The sequence below is a fragment of the Scyliorhinus canicula genome, chromosome 1 (genome assembly GCF_902713615.1).
Source record: "Scyliorhinus canicula chromosome 1, sScyCan1.1, whole genome shotgun sequence".
Taxonomy (NCBI): Eukaryota; Metazoa; Chordata; class Chondrichthyes; order Carcharhiniformes; family Scyliorhinidae; genus Scyliorhinus; species Scyliorhinus canicula.
Window position 1 is genome coordinate 106,043,590 of NC_052146.1, and position 27,308 is coordinate 106,070,897.

Below are 27,308 nucleotides of genomic sequence, written 5' to 3' on the forward strand. Positions count from 1 at the left end.
CATAACTTCATGGGACAAATGTCTGCAGTTCACCAACTTTTTCATGGTGCATCCATTTACCAGATTCTGGGATAAGAGGACTATACTGAGGAAATCAAATAGAATGCGCCAAATTCTCTGGACTTAGAACAGGACACAATCCTCTATCCTCGTGGCCAAGATCTTCGCCAATAGCTTGGCATCCACATTTAGCAACGAGATTGGCCTGTAAGACCCACACTGATCAGGGTCCTTATCCTGTTTCAGAATGAGTGAGATTGAGGCCTGTGACATTGTAGGGGGGAGGATTCCCTTCTCTCTCGCCTCATTAAAGAACCTCATCAATAGTGGGCTCAACACCTCTGGAAAAAAAAATTTTTAAATTCCACCGGGAAGCCATCTGGCCCGAGCTTTGCCTGGCTGCATGCCCTCCAGCCCCTTAATTTCTTCTATCTCGATCGGTGCCCCCAGCCCCTCCACCAGACCCCCCTCCACCCTCGGGAACTTCAACTGGTCCAGAAATTGCCTTATCCCTTCCGCACCCGCCGGGGGTTCCGACTCAGTTTGCTGTAGAATTCCTTAAAAACTTAATTCACACATTCTCCCCGTGTCTGCGTGGGTTTCGCCCCCACAACCCAAAAGATGTGCAGGTTAGGTGAATTGGCCACGCTAAATTGCCCCTTAATTAGAAAAAATAATTGGGTACTCTAAATTTTAAAAAAAACTTAATTCACCCCTGCCGACTAGCCATCACCCTTTCTTGGCCAGCCCCGAGCCTGCGCCCCCCGCTTCCCTGGGCACCCCCTCAAGCAGCAGCCGCTCCCGCCCCTCTTATTCCCTGAAGAAAATTTCTCCCTTGCACGCAGAGCACCCCCCCCGCTCCCCCCAAAACCTAATCTCCCAAATCAAACACCAACTCAATACTAAGTCACCCCCCAGCACGCTCCAGAGAGTCAGCTGATCCATGCTGACCCCGATAGCCCCCGCCCCTGGTGCCGGTCAGACTATCGCCCTATTGTCTGGGCCCCTCTCCCTAAATAGAAAAAATCCTATTTACAAGATCACATTTCCTAGTAAGTAAACATCAGCTCTCCAAAAGCCATTAACATTTTTTTTTTAAATTTAGAGTACCCAATTATTTTTTCCAATTAAGGGGCAATTTAGAGTGGCCAATCTACCTATCCTGCACATCTTTGGGTTGTGGGGGTGAAACCCACGCAGACACGGGGAGAATGTGCAAACTCCACACGGACAGTGACCCAGGGCCGGGATTCGAACCCGGGTCCTCAGCGCCATTGGCAGCAATGCTAACCACTGTGCCACCGTGCTGCCCCCAAAAGCCATTAACATAACCATAAAGCCAAACAGACACTCGTGCAGCTCCAGGGGTCGAGGGAAAGCCGCCGCTTCCATCAATAACTCCAGCATACTCGCCACATACACTCCCGCATCGGATCCCTCAATACCTTCAGGAAGGCCAACGATTCTTAAATCCTGCCTCCTGGTTCTGTTCTCCTGCATCTGCTTGTGGTGGTCCTCTAGCACCTCCACCTTATGCTCCAGCACAATTATCTTGTCCTCTTGGTTGGAGTTTTAATTCGATCTCTTGGATCGCTGGCCCCTGGGCTGCCTGAGTCGCGACCGTTTGGTTGATCAATGCTTTCATCAGGTCAAACCTATCCCCTTTTAGCTCGGCAAAGCAACTCTTAAAAAAACTCCATCTGTTGCTCCTACAGCCAGTGAGCCGCCGCTCCCTGGTCCTTGCCGTCATGCTTCACCGCACTGCCACTCACCTCGCTTCCCTCTGTCGGGAATGATTCGTTTCACACGGCCACATCTGGTCCAGCTATCCATACACCGGGTGGGGGGGGGGGGGGGGGGGGATCCTCCTTACTGATGCTAACTCCACCGATTTATTTCATAAAGTCCACAAAAATCCGGGGGAAAAGGCCCAAAAGTCCAATTCAGATGGGAGCTATCGTCGCCACCGGAAGTCCTCAGTAATTTTCTTGTATACAAAAAAATGTGGCACGTCCTCTTCAGTCATAATTTGTATTCTTACTGCAGTAAAGTGCCACTGTTTGCAGGGGTCACGTTCCCTGCCAAATCTTTCTTAAATCGCAAAAGGCGAATGTATTTCATATAATGGGAGTGTACTAGATAGGTTGCAGTCATCCCAAAACTTGACATTTTTGAAAGAAGACAATTTAAAAATTGAGTAAATTCAAGACAGTTTGCTTACACAACAAAACAAGAAGTGTAAAACTTGCAATCACAGTATATTTCAAACTACAGTGTAGTACATACTGCACAGGTACTCTACTGTACTTGAGAGTAGAGGTAGAGAGAATGGGTGACATTCTAGATATTCCTCAGGCCTTTTGGATCCAGGCTGCCAAAACTGTGTCTAGACTTGTGCACAATAGGAACTAATATTGAGACTGCCAAATTCATTTCACTAAGGGACTTTACAGCTGGTCAACAGAGCTGTAATCGCAGCCTTTTGAGACAGAATCCCAGCCAGGTCCTACTAATGAAAACCAGCACCTCAACTCCCTGTACTAAGTCATTCAAACGTGAAAATTAAATTAGTGGTGTCCCTCATAAAAGCCTTCCACCTTTAGCTCAACCAACAAATGTAATTAAAAAACTGCAGGATGCACTGTCAATAAGCGTCCCATCGCAATTTGTTTGTTTCAGAACTACACTTAATTATATGGCTGATTTTTAAAAAAATAACTTAATTCGCAGGCATTGAATTACATATTCATTTATACTCTCAAGCAAGAAGCAAAGGCAGCTGAGCTCATTTAAAATATTCCCCAGAGTTCAGTTTCCAATCCCATCAGCGAAAGTATAGACAATGAGCTCACGTAGAGAATAGAGCAGTACTTGCTTTGTTACATGTAGCACACAATATATACAGTTCTCGATTTAGTGATTGACTAAAATTAAATCTTGTTTCTATTAGAGTATGGTGGGAGTGTTAGTGCTATTTTGTAAGTCATTCCATAATTTACACGTGTGAAGTAGTAACCTTTATGAAAGGGTCAGGAGTGGTGCAACAACAATCACTCCCTCAATGTCAGCAAAACTAAAGAGCTGGTCATGGACTTCAGGAAGCAAAGTATTGTTGGCATCAACGGGGCCGAGGTGGAGATGGTTGACAGCTTCAAATTCCCAGGTGTGCACATCATCAAAAATCTGTCCTGGTCCACCCACATCAACGCTACGGCCCAGAAAGCACAATAGCGCCTATACTTCCTCAGGAAACTAGGCATTGACTCTTACCAACTTTTACAGGTGCACCACAGGAAGCATCCTATCTGGCTGCATTACAGCAACTGCTCAGCCCAAGACGGAAACTTCAGAGTCGTGAACACAACCCAGTCCACCACATGAATCCACCTCCTATCCATTGACTCGGATCTACATCTGCTACCTTGGGAAAGTGGCCAGTATAATCAAAGGCCCCTCCCACCCGGCTTACTCTTCCAACTTATTACATTGGGTAGGAGACATAAAAGGCTGAGGTGGAACTCCATGGTCCAGTTGAGAAATTAATTTTAATCAACTACCTTGGAGAAAGGGGCAATGAGTTTATTCAACATGAACTATTTTCCTAGCCCCTTTCTCCAAGGTAGGCGATTAAAATAAATTTCTCAACTGGACCATGGAGTTCCATCCAGCATCTAAAACGCAGTGAGTGGGCTGGAAATGACATTGCATAGACAACTGTAGCCACGCCAAAGTAAAGCTCAGGCAGGGAATTGACTTTTCACATGTGTGTTGTAATCTGGAGCTGTGGATAGTGGTGATAGGTTCCATCAAGTGGCTCACTTGATTCTGTATACAGTTCTTGCTGCCTCAGGAAGGCAGACAGCATTATGAAAGACCCCTCCCACCGAGGCCTTCTTCCAGACGCTTCCATCAGTCAGAAGGTACAGAAGTCTGAAGACTCGCACATCCAGACGTAGGAACAGCTTCTTCCCCACACCTACAAGACTCAACACCACCCCTCAGACTGATCTGTTACCTGTAAGAACACTATTCACGACGCACTATGCTGCTCTTGCTCATGTATTTGCTTTGTTTGGCCCTTGTTCCAATCAGTTTTGTCGATGTACCATTTGTCAATGTTCTCTGTTGATTATTCTTGTGTCTACTGTGTATGTATTGTCTACATTCTTTTGGCTGCAGAACAATACTTTTCACTGTACTTCAGTACATTTGACAATAATTCAAATCAAATATCGGAGACCAAACATAGACTGGGTGATCACTTTGCTGAGCACCTTCAGGTCCCTGACCTTCCCGTTGCTTAACACAGGACCCTGCTTCTATGTCTGCCAGTGTTCCAGCTAAACGCAAAATGGAGGAACAGCATCTCATCTCCTGTCTCAAACTCAACAATTTGAGGATTAGCTCCACCCACCTCAATCCCATTGCCCCCATCCTTACCTTTTGTTTCCCCCTTCTCATTTTACCTATTTCTCACCCCTCAATCTCAGTTTATCCTGATTTTAGTTTCGCTGCTGTTTAGCCTTTCACACCTTTTATTCTTTCTGGGGACTGCTATTAGCACTCTTCGCCCTTGCTTTCTGTAGCTAGGACTTCTCTTTCATTCCCTCACCCCACAGTATAAAATATCTCCCACTTTTTAATGCCTTTTAGCTTTGATGTGGAGATGCCGGCATTGGACTGGGGCGGGCAGTGGGAAGTCTCACAACACCAGGTTAAAGTTAAACCGGTTGTTTCAGTTTTCGGAATGCAGCTTCTTCCTCAGGTGAAGCTTTGACAAAGGGCCATCTGGACTTGAAACATTAGCCCTTTCTCCTTACAGATGCTGCCAGACCAGCTGAGATTATTCAGCATTTTCTCTTTTGGTTTCAGATTCCAGCATCAGCAGTAATTTGCTTTTATCAAGGGAAAAATGTGACTGGCTCAAATATTCTAAAAGTGCAAAATAAGAATTAAAACCATACTTCCTGGGAAAAAGCAATGAATTAAAATAGACAAATTGTTTTATTATTCCCTCAAAGTTACTATTAATTACAAAATTCTGACAGGTAATGCACAATTCTAGCTAGCTTCAGATTATACAAATTTTGCAGATGCCCCAAGAGGAAAATAAAGACTATTCAATGTAATGAATCTTGTGCTTAAAAGATGGTGAATGGTACCAACAGAGAATATAGAACACTAACAAAAATAACAGATGCTTCTGTAAATAGAGAATTTCTTTACTTTCAAAAAACAAGATTAAACCGCGACAAGAATCAAAAGGCACATGTAAACCTGTTTTTTTCCTATAGCTTTTATTGTCAATTTCTCTGAGTGAATATATTAAACAAGAACACCATATTGTTTCAGAACTGCAGTATACTTGGCAATTTTGCTTTCAACATTCTTCTCAGCTACTTTCTTCAGTTTCTGTAAACAGAAGTTATAAAAATCATTGATAAAACAGGAAACACCAATTTAACTTTTTACTTTAATCCAAGCCTTTTACAGTCTTTTAACTAGCTCAGCACTTCCCATAAAAGAATGTCCAGCCATTTTAAATTTAAAAGCTGTCCCTCCAGCTGGTCCAATTCAAGGTGAGAAGCCAGTTTTAATAATAATAACCACTTATTGTCACAAGTAGGCTTCAACGAAGTTGCTGTGAAAAGCTCCAAGTCGCCACATTCCTGCGCCTGTTCGGAAAGGCCGGTACAGGAATTGAACCCGCGCTGCTGTCATTACAAGCCAGCTGTTTAGCCAACTATGCTAAACCAGCCTCATCTGCATTTGCCACTGAATTCTCAGAGCAATAGCCCATCAGCAGCTCATGCTGAGAAGCCAGCATCTGATTGGAAGCACTAGGGATTATAGTCCTAGGAAAGTCTCAGGAAAGGCATAACGATGACAGAGGAAGACTGTGACCAGAGCAAGACAGAAGGATGAGAAAGAGGGAGGGGATCAGGAACCAGCAGCACTATTAACCAAATTAGTGACCAAATGAAGCAGCAGCACTCCTCCCATTAAAAATGACAAAAGACTTGGAAGTACTTGGAGAACATTTTAATCATAATAAATATATACATACATGAAATAGAAAACACTTTAATAATAAATTTGTTTCAATGTTTTATACATATTGCACAAAAACATTCAATTTTGTGGTTCCTCTTCAAAATGATGGATTTATTCTTAGGCGTTCCATCTCCCAAGGATGCTGGCACGGCGGTACAGCAATTAGCACTGCTGCCTCACAGCACCGAGGACCCAAGATCACTATCCGTGTGGAGTTTCAATTCCCCATGTCGGACCCCCACAACCAAAAGCTGTGCAGGATAGGTGGAATGGCTACACTAAGTCGCCCCTTAAATTGGAATTTTTAAAGTATTCTTGGGGGAATCAAAAGATTTCAGCAGCTGGAAAAGTTTGGGACATGCTGCAGATTTACAGCCCAAAAAGGGCCTACAATTCTTAGAGCAAATCAGGGCTCCACACACTACATTGGGTACCCACACAATTCCCAATTTCAGCTCAGGTAAGCTGGGAGACCATGGCCACCTGGCTGGATGGAAAATGAATTGCGAAAGGTCAGCAGTGCACATTCGCTTTATGGTCAACACAACAGCAGAAGGCAGCAGCTTTCTTTCAGGGAGGGGTACAGCATTGGTAAACTGAAGGATGTAATAATGTAATCATCACTTACTAAAGTTTTCTTCTTTTTCTCATAGTGAAGCTTGGCCTTTTCTTTACGCTTCTCTTCAAGAGTGGCTGTAATTGTCTGGTATTTCCAACCAACTTCATGAGCAAGGCGACCAAGGAGAGCGAACTGCAAGGAACCAATTTGGCAGGGGTGAAGAACATAATTCAGTTTTTGAAGGGCATAATAATATCTCCCCCTGCGGACTCAACAGCATCCCCAATGGCTCTGCAAAGGCCCTAATTAGCTCTTGGTTGATCACTGGTATCCATTGGTGCTGTAGCCTCAATATTCTTAGTTGGTTAGATGATGGAACAAACTTTAAGCTATGGTAGTCTGGTCACACTAACCTACACAGTTGAATAAGCAAATACAGGATCACCAATGAACAAAACAATTGCTAGCCAGACACCACAGATTACTGGTGGATCTAGGCATTTGTACGAATGTCATGCCAATTACATTATAATATTTCAAAAAGCATTTCATTCCATCAAAAGGACAATAAAATTATAAGTTTGCCGGTTTTCACAGGCCTGGAGAAGTTTGGATTGGCGAGGGGAAACAAATTCAGGTATTTGCAGGTACAGGACTTCCTACGTAAACAGATGCCAACCTCCTCGCTCCTACCGCTAAGGGGGATTCAGGACAGGGTAGTTTCCAGAGGGTGGATAGAGAAGGGAGCGCCTTCTCCTATCCACCTATGGGGTCAGAGGCGACGCACACCAAGGAGCTGAAGCACAAGTGGGAGAGAGAAAGAGGATGGTCTATGGGCAGACAAATCGAGTAGAGTCAACACGTCCCAGGCTCAGCCTGATACAACTCAAGGTGAAGGTCGTGCACGGGCTCCCATGGCAGTGGCGGGCTCCCATGGCAGTGGCCCGTATGAGCAGATTCTTTGGGGTGGAAGACAGGTGTGCAAAATGTGCGGGAGGACCAACAAACCAGGTCCACGGTGTTAAAAACAAGGGTGGCACTGAGTCCAGAGGTGGTGTTTTTTGGGGTGTCGGAAGACCCGGGAAGCCAGGAGGAGAAAGAGGCAGGTGTCCAGGCCTTTGCTTCCCTGGTAGCCCGGAGATGGATACCATTAGCTTGGAGGGACTCAAAGCCCCCAAAGTCGGAGACCTGGCTATCAGGCATGGCTAGCTTTCTCTGTTTGGAGAAAGTTTGCCTTGAGAGGGTCACTGTTAGGGTTCGGCCAGAGGTGGCAACCGTTAAGTCGACTTCTTCGCGAAAATTAATCGTCAGCTGGGGGGGGGGGGTTAGTTGAGCTTAAGAGTAGGGGGTTAATAAAAGTTGGGATCTGTAAGAGAGGGAGACAGCTTTTACACTCTGTTTATAGATTCACGTACATGGTTTATTTTGTTGTTATAACAAAATTATCTCAATAAAATGTTTATTTTTTAAAAGTGTGTCGGTGAAGACAATGGGCCGATCAACCTCCTATACTGTCAGGATTCTATGATCCTTAAGAGTCGGACGTGATTTGATAAGCATTCAAAATCACATGGGTCGAGAATAGATTAAAATACCATTACGGGCAGCACGGTGGCCTAGTGGTTAGCACAACCGCCTCACGGCACTGAGGTCCCAGGTTCGATCCCGGCTCTGGGTCACTGTCCGTGTGGAGTTTGCACGTTCTCCCCGTGTCTGCGTGGGTTTCGCCCCCACAACCCAAAAATGTGCAGAGTAGGTGGATTGGCCACACTAAATTGCCCCTTAATTGGAAAAAATAATTGGGTAATCTAAATTTAAAAAAAAAAAAAAAAAATACCATTACTGGAAAGGCGGAGAGCCAGAGGACACAGATTTAAGCCAAATGGTAAAAGAACCAAAGAGAGATATTAGGAACTTTGTTGAATACTTGGGATCTGAAATGCACTGCATTGCTGTGGGTGGAGGTGGAAAAAAGGGCTTTTCAAGATTATGGAACTATTTAAATGACTCAATGTTCTCCCTCCTGTGCTGGAACATGTTTCTATAAAACAATGTTACACAGCAGCTGCAATGTTTACGATTACCTTGCGGGTCGGCTTCAAACGTACAATCTTCAAGGCTGCAGGCACAACCATACGTTTCCTCTGCAAATGCAAATTTCATAGTTAAACCAGGCCAACAAAAGAAAAAAAAAACGAGTTGAGGAGAACCTATTCTATCTCAGTATTAAGTTTGTTCTCATTCAAAAGATCAAACAATGTAGGTAATAATAATTCATCAGTGATAGAACAGCAACATGAATAGCTGACAAATTGTATGGATGTGCACCTTATCATATGGAGGAGGGATCCCATCAAAGACCTTCAGTCTGTTCAAGGCAGCTTGACCTCGCTTTGTCTTGTGTGGCAACATACCTTGAAGTAACCAGAGTCAAATTAAATGCATCTGTATACAAAGTGCTCACCCAAAACAACAGTCAACCTTCCAACTTGGATCCCCATCTCTGGATACGTGAACAGTGCTGCCCTATCCATTCTACACATTGACTTTGGAACTTTTACGGATGGAATAAAAAAATAACATAACAAAACATCTCAAAGTGCTTCACAAGAATATTATAAAACAAAGAATGACCCTAATCCAAGGATAGGGGTTGTCTGATTTGTTGAGGACAGGAGGATGCGACAGAGGGAGGCAGTTAAGTAGAAGAGCCTCAGCTTTGCAATTTTCCAACAGGCTCAAGGTTGTTGCAATTTATATGGAGTGGAGGCTGCAGGGTAGATAGAGGTGCAAGTGAGGCTCAGTGGCACAGGAGGCCATTCAAATAGGAATTTTGTGGCATTAGGGAACAGTATACTCAGTGGGGATTGACAGTTCTCCACAGCAGAGGACACAAGTCCAGATAGCTGCATTGCCTATCCAGTAAAGGTTGTGGACATCTGTGACTGAGGGAGAGGATCCAGTTACCATAGTCCACAAGGAAAGCAATGGCATAGATAGGTCTAGGAAAGAGATCCTGGATAGGGATTAAGAGCAGTTAGGCAGGCCAAATTAAAATCTAGAATCTGAAAGATAATAGTCTCTAGATTATCAAGCAAACTGGCATAGGATAAATAAGATTTGATGGCCTAATTATAAATATACACCCATGTTAATGTATCCCATTATTCATGGTTCCAAACAATGCAATAACGTGTCTCAATCTTAGACTGATTGATACAACCAATTTTCCACAACCATATAACTGTGTGCTTGAGTCTTAAGCAAAATTTTACCTCTCACAGTTCTCCAGAAGATCCTGCTTGGTGCTCTGAAGTGATATGGGCCACGAGAGGGGTTAGTATTCATCCTCTTGCGCAAAAAAGCAAGATACTTAACTAGATAGAGAGAGAGGTAACTGAATATCTGTGCAGAATAAATTGAACACCATTTGACTACACAAACATCTAATGCTGGATAAAGCAGACATCTGATTTAATACACAAATATTTAGCTTACACCTTTTTGATTAAAGTTATTAGGAGATGAGTTCATCTATTGTGTCTCAGATGGTAGTGCATGTGAAATATTCTCATGGTCGAGAAACTCAAAACACTAACTCATCACAGACAGAAACTGATCGAGCAATAAATGCACCTACGTTCAACTAGTTCCACGGTAAATTGGTTTTACTGATAAAATACAATTCTTCTGATGAGGGAGGAGAAAGACACTTACGTTTATTTCGGTAGAAGTTGCCAGAGATGTTAATCCCTTCACATCTCACCACCACCACTTTATGGCCTTTTAAAAAGAGAGCCCAGTAAGTAGGATTGAAACATGAATTATAATAAAGTAAAATGGAATTGATACAATTGCGCTTCAGATGGTAGTGCATGAAAGTATTCTCATTAAAACCTTCAAATCGACTAATATTCATCATCGACAGCCTGATGCCTTAAAAAGCAATCAGTGGGTTAGTACAAATTCTGAGTAATGGAGGAGTACCTAGCAAGATTTGTTTCGCCACAATGGCTGCCAGGCGGCCCAGAAGATGGCCTCGGCCATCGAGGAGCAGGACCTGCAAGGAATACAAGACAAAGGCGTTAAGGCAGCTCCGCCGAACCGTTCCCAAAGCTCATGGTGCGGCACCAGCAATCAGCTACAGGGTGCAGGCTGGGCCTGCAGCCAGCACATGGGCGCCGATGGCTCCTCAGTGAGGCCTCCTCTCAGAACACGAGGCCGCAGAGTTGCTGCGCCTGGAGGCCGGCAGCGTTGGAGGGAGGGGTGGATTCCACCCCCCCGCCCCCTCCATACCCCCCCTGAACGGCGGCTCCGGTCGGGTTAACTCCCGCAGGCCCCGGGCCTTTCGCTGAGCCTCACCCGCACCGGGAGCAGAAAGAAAAAGGCCGCTGACCATCAACCGGGGTCGTCCCCCGGGTTAAATGGTACCAGAGTTGGGCGGGGAGGGGATTTTAGCGGATAGAAGGACCGGCCAGGGTCTCACAACGAGAGCAGCAGCAGCACCTTGTTAAAGCCGTCCGCCATGGCGACAAAAAGGAAGGAGGCGCGGGGTTTCCCGACCTAAAGAGCGGGGCTCGGGCGATCCGCGAAGCGCTGCTGAGGTGCGCTCCGCCCCCTCGTGACGTAGCTCCTGTTCCTGCCTCCTGCTGTTGGCGGCCGGCCGGCCGTACGTGCGTGCGTGCACAACGAGATTACGGCCGATGTACCCTGACTTCGCGTGACATCACATCCGTGATCGACAGCCTCTCGCCGGCATGCCGCAGCCACAGGATTAGTATCAAGGATTCGTCCCATTGATACTAAGACCTCGTGGCGCAACGGTAGCGCGTCTGACTCCAGATCAGAAGGCTGCGTGTTCAAATCACGTCGGGGTCATAATTTTTTTTCTTCCAAAAATAAATAGCTGCTTGTTTCTCCAGATTGCAACTGGAAATATTTTGCAATCCAGAGCACCCACTTACTGTCTTGCTTTGGTTTTCAAATGAGAAACATCCTGCCCCTTTCTAACCTAACCTCACCTTGATCTTACTATGGGATCACAATGTGGTGCAGCACATCTTTACGCCTATTGCTCCTGTACTTGTTGCTTGCTGGATAAATCCCCAACTAATCACATCGCTGGTCCTTTCACCTTGAAATATTTACCCACTTTTCAATTGAAAGATGTAATGGTCTTTGTCTCAACCATTCCCTGTTGATAAGTATATCCAGCTCTGTAAAGGCCTCTGCAAAGTTACCACTAGCCTCCCTCGACTTCATCCTGGTAATTTACCTCACGTCGCTTCATTCCCTATATACTTTAATATTCCTGGTACCCGATTGTCCGTAAGAAAAGGAAATCTGCCATAATTATCCAGTCTGGCCTTCCTAGCATATGCCACTCAGTTGGATCAACCCCACTACCTTTACCACCAACCTCTTGGACAACTAAGGTAGTGACACATAAATCCAGTGTATTTAGAAATTTTATAAACTTCCTCAAGCAACTCATTTCTTTACACTGCAAGAAAGATTCTTGCTTGCTGAGATCAGGCTGATGCAGCCCAAAACATAACTTCTTGATTGTAACCTTAATTTGACCAACTTTGTAAGTCTCACAACACCAGGTTAAAGTCCAACAGCTTTAATTGAAAACACAACTTTCAGAGTGCTGCTCCTTCATCAGGTGTAGATGAGGCAGGTTCACAAGCGCAGCATATATGGGCAAGAGATACAATTGCAAGATAATTACAGAGACTGGAATACGAAGATTGGTTGGAATGCAAGCATTGTGGGCAGCACGATAGCACAGTGGTTAGCACAGTGTTATAACCTGCCTGCTTACCATTGGCTGGGGACTAATGACAATCCCACAATCCTGTGGGAGTATGAGCTTCCCCAATGAGGTGGGGCGGAGAAATCATTGGCAGGCTCCCTGCATAAATAGAGCTGGCCAGTTTGGAACCAGAGAGAGAGGAGTTGGCAGTAAGAGAAGTTGTTGTTGCTGCTGTTGTGTGTATATGTTAATTTGTAAATAAATGTTATTTCTTTGTATCCTGAAAACTCGTGCTGGATTCTTTGTGGCCCTCACAAAACTGGCGACGAGGGTTAAAGTGAATAGCTGTCTACACTGCTGAAGCCACCTCCCTGGATTTTTGTTGGACACAGGTTGGAAGTTGTTTTCTATTAGACCATGCCTCTGTATGGACGTTTGGATGTTTTTGATGCTGCGCTGGAAAGCTGGAACCAGTACGCACAAAGGATGCGTTACTATTTTCGGGCAAACAACATCACTGAAAACGAGCGCCAGGTGGTCATATTGCTCACTGCCTGCGGCCCACATATGTTTGGGGTGATTAGGGGCCTTACGTACCCGGCTGCCCCGGACACCAAAACGTTTGGTGAACTTAGTGGGGCAACATTTTAACCCAACCCCATCCACGATAGTCCAACGTTACAGGTTTAATGCCGCTGAAAGGACCCCAGGAGAATCCCTTGCTGACTTTCTATCCAGGCTACGCAGGATTGCGGAGTACTGTGACAATGGTGAGACCTTGTCAGAAATGTTACGCGACCGTTTTGTTTGCGGTATTAACAATGCGGCCACACAGAGAAAGTTGTTAGCCGAGCCAACATTGACTTTTCAACAGGCCATTCAAATAGTATTGTCCTGAGAGAGCGCAGAACGAGGAGTGCAGGAGCTACAGGGAATGGAGGTGGATGCCTTGGGGGGCAACCCCTTCCGTCCGAAAGAATGCCCCCGCACCCCTGTGGTACCTTGGGCAAGGCGACGTCCGGATCGACGCCAGTGGCCGTCAGACATTCCTCCCCGAAGGGAGCCTTCTCCAGAACCAATGGATGAGGAGCCATGTCCGTGTCAGACTTGTAGGCGCCGACCCCGTCGTGGACGCCAGTCCTGGGGGCGCCAGAGGTGCCGTCGTTCCGACCGAAACTGGGGCCAGCCCAGGGGCCGTACCTTCCATTTGGATGAACCTGTGGCGACTACTCCCGAGGACGTGGAGACGGAGGATGACTGCCTGCAGCTGCATTGTGTGGCAGCTCCCCGTGTGGCCCCCCATTAAGGTGACAGTACGGGTCAATGGTCACCCGCTTGAGATGGAGTTGGACACTGGCGCAGCGGTCTCCGTGATCGCTCAGAGGACATTCAACCGCATCAAGCAGGGTATACAGACGCTTACATTAACCGACACACAGGCCAGGTTGGCCACCTATACGGGGGAACCATTGGACATTGCAGGAACTACGATGACCCCTGTTGTTAATGGACGCCAGGAGGGGCGTTTCCCACTTATCGTGGTGCGCGGCCATGGGCCCAGCCTGTTGGGTCGGGACTGGTTGCGCCATTTGAAGTTGCAGTGGCAGCACATCCTCCAAACAGTTTCTGGAGGGTTGACTGAGGTGCTAGGACGATACCCAGATGTATTTCAACCCGATTTGGGGAAAATAAAAGGGGCTGTAGCCCGTATCCAAGTCGAACCAGAAGCCACGCCGCGCTATTTCCGGGCGCGCCCGAGCCCTTACACATTGCTCGAGAAGGTAGAAGGGGAGCTCACTCGTTTGGAGACTTTGGGTATCATCAGGCCCGTCCGTTTCACTGACTGGGCAGCACCAATTGTACCTGTAATGAAGCCAGATGCCACAGTTCACTTGTGCGGTGACTATAAACTTAGTGAATACGACTTCCCGACTCGACCGATACCCAATGCCTCGCATAGAGGATCTCTACGCAAAGCTTGCAGGCAGACTCTCGTTCACAAAATTAGATATGAGTCATGCCTACCTGCAGTTGGAGCTGGACCCTGCCTCCCGGCCATATGTAACGATTAATACACACCGGGGCCTGTATGAATATACATGTTTGTCCTTTGGAGTATCCTCTGCCTGCACTATTTTTCAACGTGTTATGGAGGGCATTTTATAAAAAAAAATTTTTTAATAAATTTAGATTACCCAATTATTTTTTCCAATTAAGGGGCAATTTAGCGTGGCCAATCCACCTACTCTGCACATTTTTGGGTTGTGGGGGCGAAACCCACGCAGACACGCGGAGAATGTGCAAACGCCACACGGACAGTGACCCAGAGCCGGGATCAAACCTGGGACCTCAGCGCCGTGATGCGGTTGTGCTAACCACTAGGCCACCGTGCTGCCCTATGGAGGGCATTTTGAGAGGTTTACCACGTGTTGCTGTTTACTTAGATGACGTTTTGATCACGGGGTCGTCGGAGCAGGAACATTTAGAAAATTTGGAGGCTGTCCTTAGACGCTTTTCGGAGGCTGGAGTCTGTTTATGTCGCACAAAGTGTGTTTTTTAGGCGAAGGAAGTGGTCTACCTGGTTATCGGGTGGACCGCGAAGGTTTGCATCCCGTTGCAGAGAAGGTGCGCGCGATTCAACAGGCCCCTGCCCCGACTGACACTTTGCATCTTCAATCGTTTCTCGGCCTCTTAAACTATTACAGAAAGTTCCTCCCCAATCTGGCAACTACGCTGGCCCCATTGCACCTTCTGCTAAAGAAGAATCACACCTGGGTTTGGGGTCAGCCGCAAGAAACCGCTTTCCGGCGGGTAAAACAACAATTGTCATCGTCTGGGTTACTAACCCACTATGATCCTAAAAAGCCATTGCTCGTCACATGTGATGCATCCCCGTATGGTATTGGGGACGTCCTGTCCCACAAGATGGAGAATGGGGCCAAGCGGCCAATAGCTTTCGCCTCCCGCACATTGACTGCAGCGGAAAAAAAGTACGCACAGATCGAGAAGGAGGGCCTGGCAGTGGACTTTGCGGTGAAACGTTTCCACCAGTACGTATATGGCCGCCACTTCACTATCATGACTGATCATAAGCCTTCACTGGGACTTTTCAGAGGATAAGCCGATACCGCCCATTGCTTCCGCACGGACCCGGCGCTGGGCTTTGTTGCTCGCTGCATACGAGTATTCTCTGGAGCACAAACCAGGAACCCAGATAGGGAATGCCGACGCACTGAACAGATTGTTTTTATCGACCGGCCCCATGTCGACCCCCATGACCGGTGAGGTGGTTGTAACCCTAAATTTTATGGACACCTTGCCTGTCACGGCATCACAGATCCGTGAGTGGACCCAGATGGAGCCAGTCCTGTCAAAGGTTCAGCACATAGTCCTGTATGGAGGGCAGCATAGACAGCTCCCAGGCGAGTTGCGGGCATTTTCGTCCAAGTTGTCCGAATTCAGCGTGGAAGACGGCATCCTTTTGTGGGGGACGCGTGTGATTGTCCCGGAAAAAGGACAGGAGCTGATACCAAGACACTTGCACAATGGGCATCCAGGTGTGACCAAAATGAAAATGTTGGCCCGGAGTTATGTCTGGTGGCCAGGCCTCGACACCGACATTGAGAAGGTGGCCCAAAACTGCTCCATTTGCCAGGAGCATCAGAAGCTTCCACCGGCCGCGCCCCTACATCACTGGGAATGGCCAGGGCGGCCTTGGGCACGCTTGCATGTGGATTTTGCCGGCCCTTTTCAAGGATCCATTTTCCTGCTATTAATCGACACCCAGTCTAAATGGCTAGAGGTGCATAAGATGGGAGGCACAACATCCTGCGCAACAATCGAGAAGATGCGTTTGTCTTTCAGTACGCATGGCCTCCCCGAGGTGCTGGTGACAGACAACGGCACTCCGTTCACAAGTGAGGAGTTTGCAACGTTCATGAAGATGAACGGCATACGCCATATCCACACTGCCCCTTACCACCCGGCTTCAAATGGGTTGGCGGAGCGTGCAGTGCAGACATTCAAACGAGGCCTAAAGAAGCAGTCTTCCGGGTCGATGGACACGAGACTGGCTCGTTTTTTGTTTTCATATAGGACCACCCCCCTTGCGGTGACTGGGGTAGCTCCCACAGAACTCCTAATGGGCTAGAGACTTCGCACCCGCCTTAGCATGGTTTTCCCAGCCATTGGCGCAAAAGTACGCCGCACACAAGAACGGCAGGGACATGGTTTTTCTCGGCATCGGCCGATTCGGCGGTTTACGCCCGGTGACCCAGTGTTCGTTCGGAATTTTGCTGGTGGTGCCCAGTGGGTCCCTGGTGTTATCTTTCGCCAAACGGGCCTATTTCTCTTACCAGGTGCAAGCCCAGGGTCGTCTCCAGCGCAAACATGTAGACGTGTGTGCGCGTCAATGGTCACTGTCCTTAACGCTAATTACGTTTGCTCAAGAGTCGCCAGGTATCTTTCGATACAGCCACAAGGTTCAAAACCAAATGCTGATCAAAGACTCGATACACCAGTTAGTAAGTTCATAATCAATGCTCATTTATTTACACACACAGTCAATTATACTCCTGCACAAACTCTACCAACTAAACTATCACTACTACTAAAGCCTATACTTAGCTTCGGGCGCCCACTCAGTCAGAGGAACAGTGGCCGTTGTCCGGTTCTGAGGCTGCCGGGGTCGAACTAGTACGGAATAGTAGCTAGGAGCGTCTATCTCGTAGCGTGCGTTGACTTTGGACTTACTTGTTCTGGTGCAGCTGCTAGGCAGGTCTCTCCTCGCTGAGAGCCAAGGCCAAGAAGAACAATTCTCTCTTGGGGGCATCTTCTTACACACAAAGTGGGCTTCGCACGCTTTTGGGCGGGCCTTGAACTTGATCCCAATTAATTGGACCATATCCTGATCATTGGCATCGATTTCCTCCAATAAAGGGGTGGCTGCCCTGATTGGTGGGTGGGCCCTAGGTGGCCGTTGGCCTGCTTTGTTCTAGTCTCCTCTGGTGCCGGGGTGTCTGCTTTAGTATCGTTTACCTAAAAGTTACTCTTTTGTCCCTGGAGATGGCTCATTAGTATGGTAATGGCTTTGCAGTATCAGTCTTGTCTGGAAGCTACAGCTCCAATCAACAGACAAACCATGCACCTGCTTGCTTTCTCAGCATTGTCCATTTTTCCCTTCATTCTCTGCATGTGTCCATTTTGGAATCGGGACGTGGCCACCCTTTTGTTGTTGAAGATAAAAATTAAACATTCTCAACTTATATTGTCACCATTTGAATCTGGTATATTTTATAAAAGTAATATTTGGGTTTCTTTGTGTGCGTTACCCACACTGAGTAAATGCTAACTCAGGTAATGAGTACATGAACATGAGAAATCCGTTGTTTTAATTCTGTGTACTTAACTACGAATATGTTAGAAATGAATGAATTTCGGTAAAAAGAATAAGGGCTGTTTGTGTGGGTTTCACCCCCACAACTTAAAGATGTGCTGGTTAGGTGGATTGGCCACGCTAAATTACCCCTTAATTGGAAAAAGAAAAATAATTGGCTACTCTAAATTTAAAAAAAAAAGAATAAGGGCTGTTATGTAAGCATGAGTGAGGTGATCTACAGGTGGACAGATAATGTTAAATTTGGGGAGTGTCGGGCAGCACGGTGGCGCAGTGGTTAGCATTGCTGCCTCACGGTGCCGAAGTCCCAGGTTCGCTCCCGGCTCTGGGTCACTGTCCATGTGGAGTTTGCACATTCTCCCCGTGTTTGCATGGGTTTCACCCCCGCAACCCAAAAGATGTGCAGGGTAGGTGGATTGGCCATGCTAAATTGCCCCTTAATTGGAAAAAATGAATTGGGTACACTAAATTTAAAAAAATAAAAATAAAATTTGGGGAGTGTCAATGAAGCTGCAACAGATGGTAGGATTCTTTCATCACTTAATTATCTGGGATTAGTGAATGGGAGTCAAAACCGTAGAGGAGTAAAATATAATATTTGCGTAGATCCCGCCATTCATAAACTAAGAAAAAAGATTGAAAACAATGAAGAGATAATGGAGGAGTTGCCTCTACAATTTAAGGTGACATAAAAATGAATTTAAGTTACTTTTACCTGCATTGAGTCATTCAAACATACAGGGGGCATAGCTTCGGTATGCTAGCAGAAAAAAAAGGTTTGAGCTGGTACTATGGAGAATTTAGCTTTACAATGATAGCTGTAACACCAACAAAACATGTTTTAAAAGTAGGATATATGGGAAGTAGGCATACATAAATGATCAGTTGAAGACACAAATAACATGCCAGTGACTGATAGAAATGAGGCTATGACAGGTGAGGACCTTGAGAGGATTGTTATCACTAAGGAGGGAGTGATGGGCAAGCTAATGAGGCTAAAGGTAGACAAGTCTCCTGGCCCTGATGGAATGCATCCCAGAGTGCTAAAAGAGATGGCTGGGGAAATTGCAAATGCACCAGTGATAATTTACCAAAATTCACTAGACTCGGGTGGTCCCGGTGGATTGGAAATTATCAAACGTGACACCACTGTTTAAAAAAGGAGGTAGGGGACTTCCGGTTGCGGTGATGCGGAGCTAAGCCGCACGTTCGGCAGCTCCCGCTATTAAAGGACTTTCGGGCCTGTTCTCGGGCCCCAAACGGCGCTGTTTTACCGATTCCTGGTGGGGGAAGGTGTTTGAAGGAACATTCCCCGAAATTTATGGTGGGAACCCGGAGTGGGGCAAAGGAAAAGGCTGCAGCAGCTCCCCAGAAAAAGCGGGGGAAGGAGGACAAAATGGCGGCCGGCGGAGCACCCAAGGACTGGTGGAAGTGGGCGCAGGAGCAGCAAGCTGCTCTTCTGTGCTGTTTTGCGGAGCTGAAGGCTGAGTTGCTGGACTCCCTGAATGCGACTATCAACAAGCTGCTTGGGGCCCAGGCGGCCCAGGGAGCGGCCATTCAGGAGTGCAGCGGCAGGCCGCTGAGCGGTAGGAGGAGACCGTGGTCCTCGTGGGGAAAGTGGAGCTGCATGAGGCACTTCACAAAAAGTGGCAAGACTGCTTGGAGGAGCTGGACTTCCGCACGAGGCGAAAGAATTTGAGGATCCTGGGCCTGGCGGAGGGGCTGGAGGGGTCGGATCTTCCGTCCTATGTGGCCACGATGCTGAACTCGTTGATGAGAGCGGGGGCCTTCCATTTGCCCCTGGAGGTTGAGTGAGCCCACAGAGTGCTGGCCAGGAGGCCCAAGACGAATGAACCCCCGCGGGCGGTGCTGGTGCGGTTCCATCGATTCAGTGACCGGGAGTGTGTGCTGCGCTGGGCCAAGAAAGAGAGGAGCAGCAAGTGGGGCAGCACAGGAGCATTGTGGATAGCACAATCGCTTCACAGCTCCAGAGTCCCAAGTTCGATTCCGGCTTGGGTCACTGTCTGTGCGGAGTCTGCACATCCTTCCCATGTGTGCGTGGGTTTCCTCCGGGTGCTCCGGTTTCCTCCCACAGTCCAAAGATGTGCAGGTTAGGTGGATTGGCCATGATAAATTCCAAAAATTGGTGTCCAAAAATTGCCCTTAGTGTTGGGTGGGGTTGCTGGGTTCTGGGGATAGGGTGGAGGTGTTAACCTTGGGTAGGTTGCTCTTTCCGGGAGCCGGTGCAGACTCGATGGGCCGAATGGCCTCCTTCTGCACTGTAAATTCTATGTAAGTGGGAGAATTCGGTAGTGCAAATCTACCAGGACTGGAGTGCGGAGGTGGCTAAGCGGCGGGCCGGGTTCAACCGGACGAAGGCGGTGCTGCATGCCAAGCAGGTCAGATTTGGAATGCTGCAGCCTGCGCGTCTGTGGGTGACATATAAGGACCGGCACCACTGCTTTGAGTCCCTGGAGGAGGCGTGGGCCTTTGTACAGGCGGAGAAGCTGGACTCAAACTAGGGTCTGGGGGCTGCAGGGTCCTGTGTACTACGGTCGTTGCTGTTTTTGCTGTTGCTGTTTTTGCAATTTTGACATGTGTTTTCTATGCTGGTTTTTGCTCTGTTTGTTGGGTCTGTTGGGTATGGTTTTGTGTTATGTGGGGAATGTTGGGGATTTGTTTTTTTTTCTTCTGTACGGGGCTGGGGGATGGGGTGGAGCTGGAATTTGGGAGCTGCGTCAGAAGGGTGGGGTGGGGCAGTGTGAAAGCGTGGGCTTTCCTCTGGTTTCCCGCGCTGCGGGACGGGGCGGCGGAGCTGGAGGTGGGGGCGTGGCCTCTACTGGTTTTTTCCCGCGTTGAAGCGGTGCCAAGGAGGTGTGGCAGGAGGGGGGATGACCCCATGTCGGGAGGGGTCGGGTTTTGGCGGGAGTGGCCGGCGTCAGCAGAAGTCAGCTGACTCATGGAAGTACCATGGAGGGTGCGTTGCGGCTAGGAGGGGTCCTAGTGTGGGGGGGGGGGGGGGGGGGGGTGGGAATACCAGGTTGCTGCTGGAAGGGCCAGGAGAGAGCTGGTGTGGGCCAGGGGGGTAGAGGGGAGGCGGTATCGTCATGGGGAACGGGTCGGGCGAGGTGTGCTGGCCTGGGGCGAGCAGTCGATGAGCTACGGCTAGTCGACGGGGGAGGGGGGCGGGGTGCCCTCTGATCCGGCTGATCACCTGGAACGTGAGGGGGCTGAATGGGCCGGTTAAGCGGGCTCGGGTATTTTCTCATTTGAAGGGGCTGAAGGCGGACTTGGCTATGCTCCAGGAGACCCACTTGAAGGTGGCGGACCAGGTTCGTCTGAGGAAGGGGTGGGTGGGGCAGGTTTTCCACTCAGGATTAGACGCAAAGAACCGGGGGGTGGAGATTCTGGTGGGGAAGAGGGTGGCGTTCGAGGCGTCTGAGGTGGTGGCGGACAAGGAGGGCAGATATATTATGGTGAAGGGTAGGCTGCAGGGAGAGAAGGTGGTGCTGGTAAATGTTTATGCCCCGAATTGGGATGATGCTGGCTTTATGAGGCGCATGTTGGGCCGCATTCCGGACCTGGAGGCAGGGGGCCTGATCATGGGGGGAGACTTTAACACAGTGCTGGATCCCCCACTGGACCGGTCCAGTTCAAGGACGGGTAGGAGGCAGGCAGCGGCCAAGGTGCTGAGGGGATTTATGGACCAGATGGGAGGGGTAGATCCCTGGAGGTTTGGGAGGCCGAGGGCGCGGGAGTATTCCTTTTTCTCCCATGTGCATAGGGTTTACTCACGAATAGATGTTTTCATCCTGAGCAGGGGATTGATCCCGAAGGTGCAGGAGGCCGAGTATTCGGCCATAGCAATTTCAGACCATGCTCCGCACTGGGTTGATCTGGAGATGGGGGAGGCGCTGGCGTCTGGATGTGGGGATGCTGGCTGATGAGGAGGTGTGTAGGAGGGTCCGGGGAAGTATTGAGGGGTATCTTGAGGCCAACAACACGGGGGAGGTGCGGGTGGGGATGGTCTGGGAGGCTCTGAAAGCAGTGATCCGGGGGGAGCTGATTTCCATCCGGGCCCATAGGGAAAGGAGGGGGAGGAGGGAGAGACTGGTGGGGGAGCTCCTGGATGTGGATAGGAGATACGCGGAGGCCCTGGAGGAGGGATTGCTGGGGGAACGGCGTAGTTTGCAGGCCAAGTTCGACTTGCTGACCACCAGAAAGGCGGAGACACAGTGGAGGATGGCGCAAGGCGCGGTATATGAGTATGGGGAGAACGCGAGCAGGATGTTGGCGCATCAGCTCCGCAGGCGAGATGCGGCTAGGGAAATTGGTGGAGTGACGGATAAGCGTGGGAATGTGGTGCAGAAGGGGGCAGAGGTGAACGGGGTCTTTAGGGACTTTTACGAGGAACTGTACCGGTCGGAGCCACCGGTGGGAGGGGGGGGGGGGAGCTTCATAAACAGGCTACGCTTCCCAAAGGTGCAGGAGGAGCTGGTAGAGGGGCTGGGGGTGCCAATAGAGTTGGAGGAGCTAGTCAGGGGGATTGGTCAAATGCAGTCCGGTAAGGCACCGGGGCCGGATGGGTTCCCGGTGGAATTTTATAAAAAGTATGCGGATCTGGTGGGGGGCCCAGATCTGTTGGTGCGAGCCGTCAATGAGGCATGGGAGGGGGGGGGCTTCGCCCCCGACGATGTCACGGGCGCTGATCTCTCTGATCCTGAAGCGGGATAAGGACCCCTTGCAGTGTGAATCATTCAGGCCAATCTCGCTCCTCAATGTGGATGCTAAGTTGCTGGCGAAGATCCTGGCCACCAGAATAGAGGACTGTGTGCCAGGGGTGATACACGAGGATCAGACAGGATTTGTCAAGGGACGGCAGCACAACACGAATGTGCGGAGATTGTTAAATGTCATTATGATGCCGGCGGTGGAAGGGGAGGCGGAGATAGTGGTGGCGCTGGATGCAGAGAAGGCGTTTGATAGAGTTGAGTGGGGGTACCTGTGGGAGGTGCTGGAGTGGTTCGGATTCGGGGAGGGGTTCATCAAATGGGTGAGGTTGCTCTACGCGGCTCCGATGGCAAGTGTAGTTACCAATGGAAGGAGATCAGAGTACTTCAGGCTCTACCGTGGGACCAGGCAGGGGTGCCCCCTGTCCCCCTTGCTTTTTGCACTGGCGATAGAACCTCTGGCTATCGCGTTGAGGGAGTCGGGGAGGTGAAGTGGCCTGGTGCGGGGTGGGGAGGAACATAGGGTATCGCTGTATGCGGACGACCTGCTGCTGTATGTGGCGGACCCAGAGGGGGGAATGCCAGTGGTGATGGAGCTGTTGGCGGAGTTTGGGAGCTTCTCGGGCTATAAGTTAAATGTGGGCAAGAGAGAGGTATTTGTAGTGCACCCGGGTGATCAGGAGGAAGGAATTGGGAGACTCCCGTTTAAGAGGGCAGTGAAGAGTTTCAGATACCTGGGGGTGCAGGTGGCCAGGAGTTGGGGGACTCTCCATAAGCTTAATTTTACCAGGCTTGTGGAGCAGATGGGGGAGGAATTCAAAAGGTGGGACATGGTGCCGCTATCGCTGGCAGGTAGAGTGCAGTCCGTCAAAATGACGGTACTCCCGAGGTTCATGTTCCTTTTTCAGTGTTTGCCCATCTTTATCCCTAGGGCCTTTTTTAGGAGGGTGACTACCAGCATCATGAGCTTTGTTTGGGCGCATGGGACCCCGAGGGTGAAGAGGGTCTTCTTGGAGCGGGGTAGAGATGGTGGAGGGCTGGGGTTACCCAATCTCTCGGGGTATTATTGGGCGGCCAATGTGTCGATGGTGCGCAAGTAGGTGATGGAGGGGGCAGCATGGAAATGGTTGGAGATGGCGTCCTGTGGAGGCACAAGCCTGGGGGTCCTGGTAACGGCGCCGTGGCCACTCCCTCCTACGAGGTATACCATGAGTCCGGTGGTGGCGGCTACCCTCAAGATTTGGGGGCAGTGGAGGTGACATAGGGGAGAAGTGGGGGGCTCGATGGAGGCTCCGTTAAGGGGGAACCATCAGTTCGTCCCGGGGAACAATGATGGGGGGTTCCAGGGTTGGCACAGAGCAGGCATCATACAGCTGAGGGCCCTGTTCATTGATGGGAGGTTTGCGAGCCTGGGGGAGTTGGAGGAGAAATTTGGGCTCCCCTCGGGGAACATGTTCAGGTATCTGCAGGTAAAGGCGTGTGCTAGGCGGCAGGTGGAGGGATTCCCTTTGCTTCCTGCGAGGGGGGTGAGTGACAGGGTGCTTTCGGGGGTCTGGGTCGGGGATGGGAAGATATCTGATATCTACAAGGTAATGCAGGAGGTGGAGGAGGCGTCAGTAGAGGAGCTGAAGGCTAAGTGGGAGGGGGAACTGGGGGAACAGATCGAGGATGGGACATGGGCTGATGCCCTGGAGAGGGTTAACTCTTCTTCCTCATGTGCGCGGCTTAGCCTCATCCAATTCAAGGTGCTGCACCGGCCCACATGTCCGGATCTGGGATGAGTAGGTTCTTTGGGGGCGAAGACAGGTGTGTCAGGTGTTCGGGGAGTCCAGCGAACCATGCCCATATGTTCTGGGCATGCCTGGCACTGGAGGAGTTCTGGAAGGGGGTGGCGAGGACGGTGTCGAGGGTGGTAGGATCCAGGGTCAAGCCAGGCTGGGGACTCGCGATTTTTGGGGTTGCGGTGGAGCCGGGAGTGCAGGAGGCCAGAGAGGCCGGTGTTTTGGCCTTTGCGTCGCTAGTAGCCCGGTGGAGGATCTTGCTACAGTGGAAAGATGCGAGACCCCCCAAGCGTGGAGACCTGGATCAATGACATGGCAGGTTTTATTAAGCTGGCGAAGGTCAAATTCGCCCTGAGAGGATCGGTACAAGGGTTCTTTAGGCGGTGGCAACCTTTCCTCGACTTTCTGGCTCAGCGATAGGGTACGGGGTCAGCAGCAGCAGCAACCCGGGGGGAGGGGGGGAAAAGGGGGGGGGGGGGGGCGTTGACTATGTTTAGTTCATTTTAATTTATTTTTAAGTTCTCTTGTTTACTGGGTTTGGGGGGGGGGGGTGAGATACATGCATTGATACGGTCTTGGGGGTGTTACAGTTACTATGGTGTTTTATTGTTGCTTTTCATTGTTTGTTGTTATATTTTCTGTAAAAAATTTCAATCAAAATTATTTATTTAAAAAAAAGGAGGTAGGCAGAGAGCGGGTAATTATAGGCCAGTGAGCTTAACTTCAGTAGTAGGGAAGATGCTGGAATCTATCATCAAGCAAGAAATGCGAGGCATCTGGATAGAAATTGTCCCATTGGGCAGACGCAGCATGGGTTCGTAAAGGGCAGGTCGTGCCTAACTAATTTAGTGGAATTTTTTGAGGACATTACCAGAGCGGTAGATAACAGGGAGCCAATGGATGTGGTATATCTGGATTTTCAGAAAGCCTTTGACAAGGTGCCACACAAAAGGTTGCTGCATAAGATAAAGATGCATGGCATTAAGGGTAAAGTAGTAGCATGGATAGAGGATTGGTTAATTAATAGAAAGCAAAGAGTGGGGATTAATGGGTGTTTCTCTGGTTGGCAATCAGTAGCTAGTGGTGTCCCTCAGGGATCCGTGTTGGGCCCACAATTGTTCACAATTTACATAGATGATTTGGAGTTGGGGACCAAGGGCAATGTGTCCAAATTTGCAGATGACATTAAGATGAGTGGTAAAGCGAAAAGTGCAGAGGATACTGGAAGTCTGCAGAGGGATTTGGATAGGTTAAGTGAATGGGCTAGGGTCTGGCAGATGGAATACAATGTTGACAAATGTGAGGTTATCCATTTTGGTAGGAATAACAGCAAACGGGATTATTAATTAAATGATAAAATATTAAAACATGCTGCTGTGCAGAGAGACCTGGGTGTGCTAGTGCATGAGCCGCAAAAAGTTGGTTTACAGGTGCAACAGGTGATTCAGAAGGCGAATGGAATTTTGTCCTTCATTGCTAGAGGGATAGAGTGTAAGACTCGGGAGGTTATGCTGCAATTGTATAAGGTGGTTAGTGAGGCCACACCTGGAGTATTGTGTTCAGTTTTGGTCTCCTTACTTGAGAAAGGACGTACTGGCACTGGAGGGTGTGCAGAGGAGATTCACTAGGTTAATCCCAGAGCTGACGGGGTTGGATTACGAGGAGAGGTTAAATAGACTGGGACTGTACTCGTTGGAATTTAGAAGGATGAGGGGGGATCTTATAGAAACATTTAAAATTATGAAGGGAATAGATAGGATAGATGTGGGCAGGTTGTTTCCACTGGCGGGTGAAAGCAGAACTAGGGGGCATAGCCTCAAAATAAGGGGATGTAGATTTAGGACTGAGTTTAGGAGGAACTTCTTCACCCAAAGGGCTGTGAATCTATGGAATTCCTTGCCCAGTGAAGCAGTAGAGGCTCCTCTATTAAATGTTTTCAAGATAAAGATAGTTTTTTGAAGAATAAAGGGAATAAGGGTTATGGTGTTTGGGCCGGAAAGTGGAGCTGAGTCCAGAAAAGATCAGCCATGATTTCATTGAATGGTGGAGCAGACTCGAGGGGCCAGATGGCCTACTCCTGCTCCTAGTTCTTATGTTCTTACGTTATCAAATGCTGAGGTAAATGGCAAGATTATAAAGAGAGTTATCTTACAGAAATAAGTTGTTGCCGGCATAATTGAGGAAATTATAGAAAAGGTTAAAAGGGAACATATGTTCAGGTATTAATAATATCAAACGGATAAAGGAAATAACATAATGGGACAATATTTGGGATTGGGGTTCAAAAGTGGAAATACACCCTTGGATACCCGCGATGCTGAGCAGGTTGTGGATAGCATGTTCAGTGAGGTGGTCACACCACAGGTGAGGATTGAACAGGCAGAAAGGGCCTGGGTGACCACCAGGCTGAATAGAGGAAAGCACGAGTCCTCTCTGGCCATCCCCCTTTTTAACATATATACCGTTTTGGATACTGTGGGGGGAGATGACTGTGTAGGGGAAAGCAGTGGCAGCCAATTTCATGGCACCATGGATGGGCCTGCTGCACAAGAGTGGAGGAGGAAGAATGTCAGGGCTATTGTGTTTTTCCTTATTTGTTCTTGGGATATGGACGTCACTGGCTGGTTCATCATTTGTTGCCCATCCCTAATTGCCCTTAAACTGAATAGCTTGCTGGGCCATTTCAGAGGGGGGCCGTGGTACGAGATTCAATTGTAAGGGGAACAGATAGGCATTTCTGTGGCCACAAAAGAGACTCCAAGGCGGTATGTTGCCTCCCTGGTGCCTGGGTCAGGGATGTCTCTGAACGGCTGCAGAGCATACTGAAGGGGGAGGGCAAACAGACAGATATCGTAGTACATATTGGTACCAACAATAGAGGCAGAAAAATTGATGAGGTCCTGAAACCAGAAATTAGGGAGCTAGGAAGTAGATTCAAAAACAGGATCCAGAGGTGGTAATCTCTGGATTACTTCCGGTACCATGTGCTAGTGAGTACAGAAATATGAGGTTCATCAAGATGAAGGGGTGA

The 27,308-nt window shown here is 48.8% G+C and overlaps 2 protein-coding genes and 3 non-coding genes across 6 annotated transcripts; 2 read left to right on the plus strand and 3 right to left on the minus strand.

The window, feature by feature from the left end:
* Window positions 1-5,272: 5,272 nt before the first annotated feature.
* LOC119965961 (60S ribosomal protein L13a) lies at window positions 5,273-11,236 on the minus strand. 2 transcript variants are annotated; one of them, XM_038797005.1, is made up of 8 exons: window positions 11,120-11,223; window positions 10,601-10,673; window positions 10,331-10,396; window positions 9,889-9,990; window positions 8,942-9,027; window positions 8,698-8,757; window positions 6,683-6,805; window positions 5,273-5,412 (listed from the first exon to the last, which is right to left on the minus strand). In XM_038797005.1, exons 1-8 carry the CDS (start codon window positions 11,138-11,140, stop codon window positions 5,326-5,328), a joined length of 618 nt encoding a protein of 205 aa, XP_038652933.1. In that variant the 5' UTR covers window positions 11,141-11,223; the 3' UTR covers window positions 5,273-5,325. The 2 variants fall into 2 exon arrangements, with proteins under 2 accessions (XP_038652933.1, XP_038652942.1); XM_038797014.1 differs by lacking the exon at window positions 8,698-8,757 and having other exon boundaries at window positions 11,120-11,236.
* On the minus strand, window positions 8,827-8,902 carry LOC119978710. The gene has a single exon (XR_005463546.1). It is a non-coding gene; the product is annotated as a small nucleolar RNA SNORD34 (small nucleolar RNA).
* LOC119978703 lies at window positions 10,152-10,226 on the minus strand. The gene has a single exon (XR_005463543.1). It is a non-coding gene; the product is annotated as a small nucleolar RNA Z195/SNORD33/SNORD32 family (small nucleolar RNA).
* A 183-nt stretch (window positions 11,237-11,419) lies between the features above and the next one.
* trnaw-cca lies at window positions 11,420-11,491 on the plus strand. The gene has a single exon. It is a non-coding gene; the product is annotated as a tRNA-Trp (tRNA).
* Window positions 11,492-15,936: 4,445 nt separating this feature from the next.
* Window positions 15,937-16,395, plus strand: LOC119965970 (uncharacterized protein K02A2.6-like; the record flags this gene model as incomplete). The annotated part of the gene is made up of 1 exon (XM_038797029.1): window positions 15,937-16,395. A coding segment is annotated over one exon (459 nt), but the record flags the coding sequence as incomplete, so codon positions are not given.
* Window positions 16,396-27,308: the final 10,913 nt, after the last annotated feature.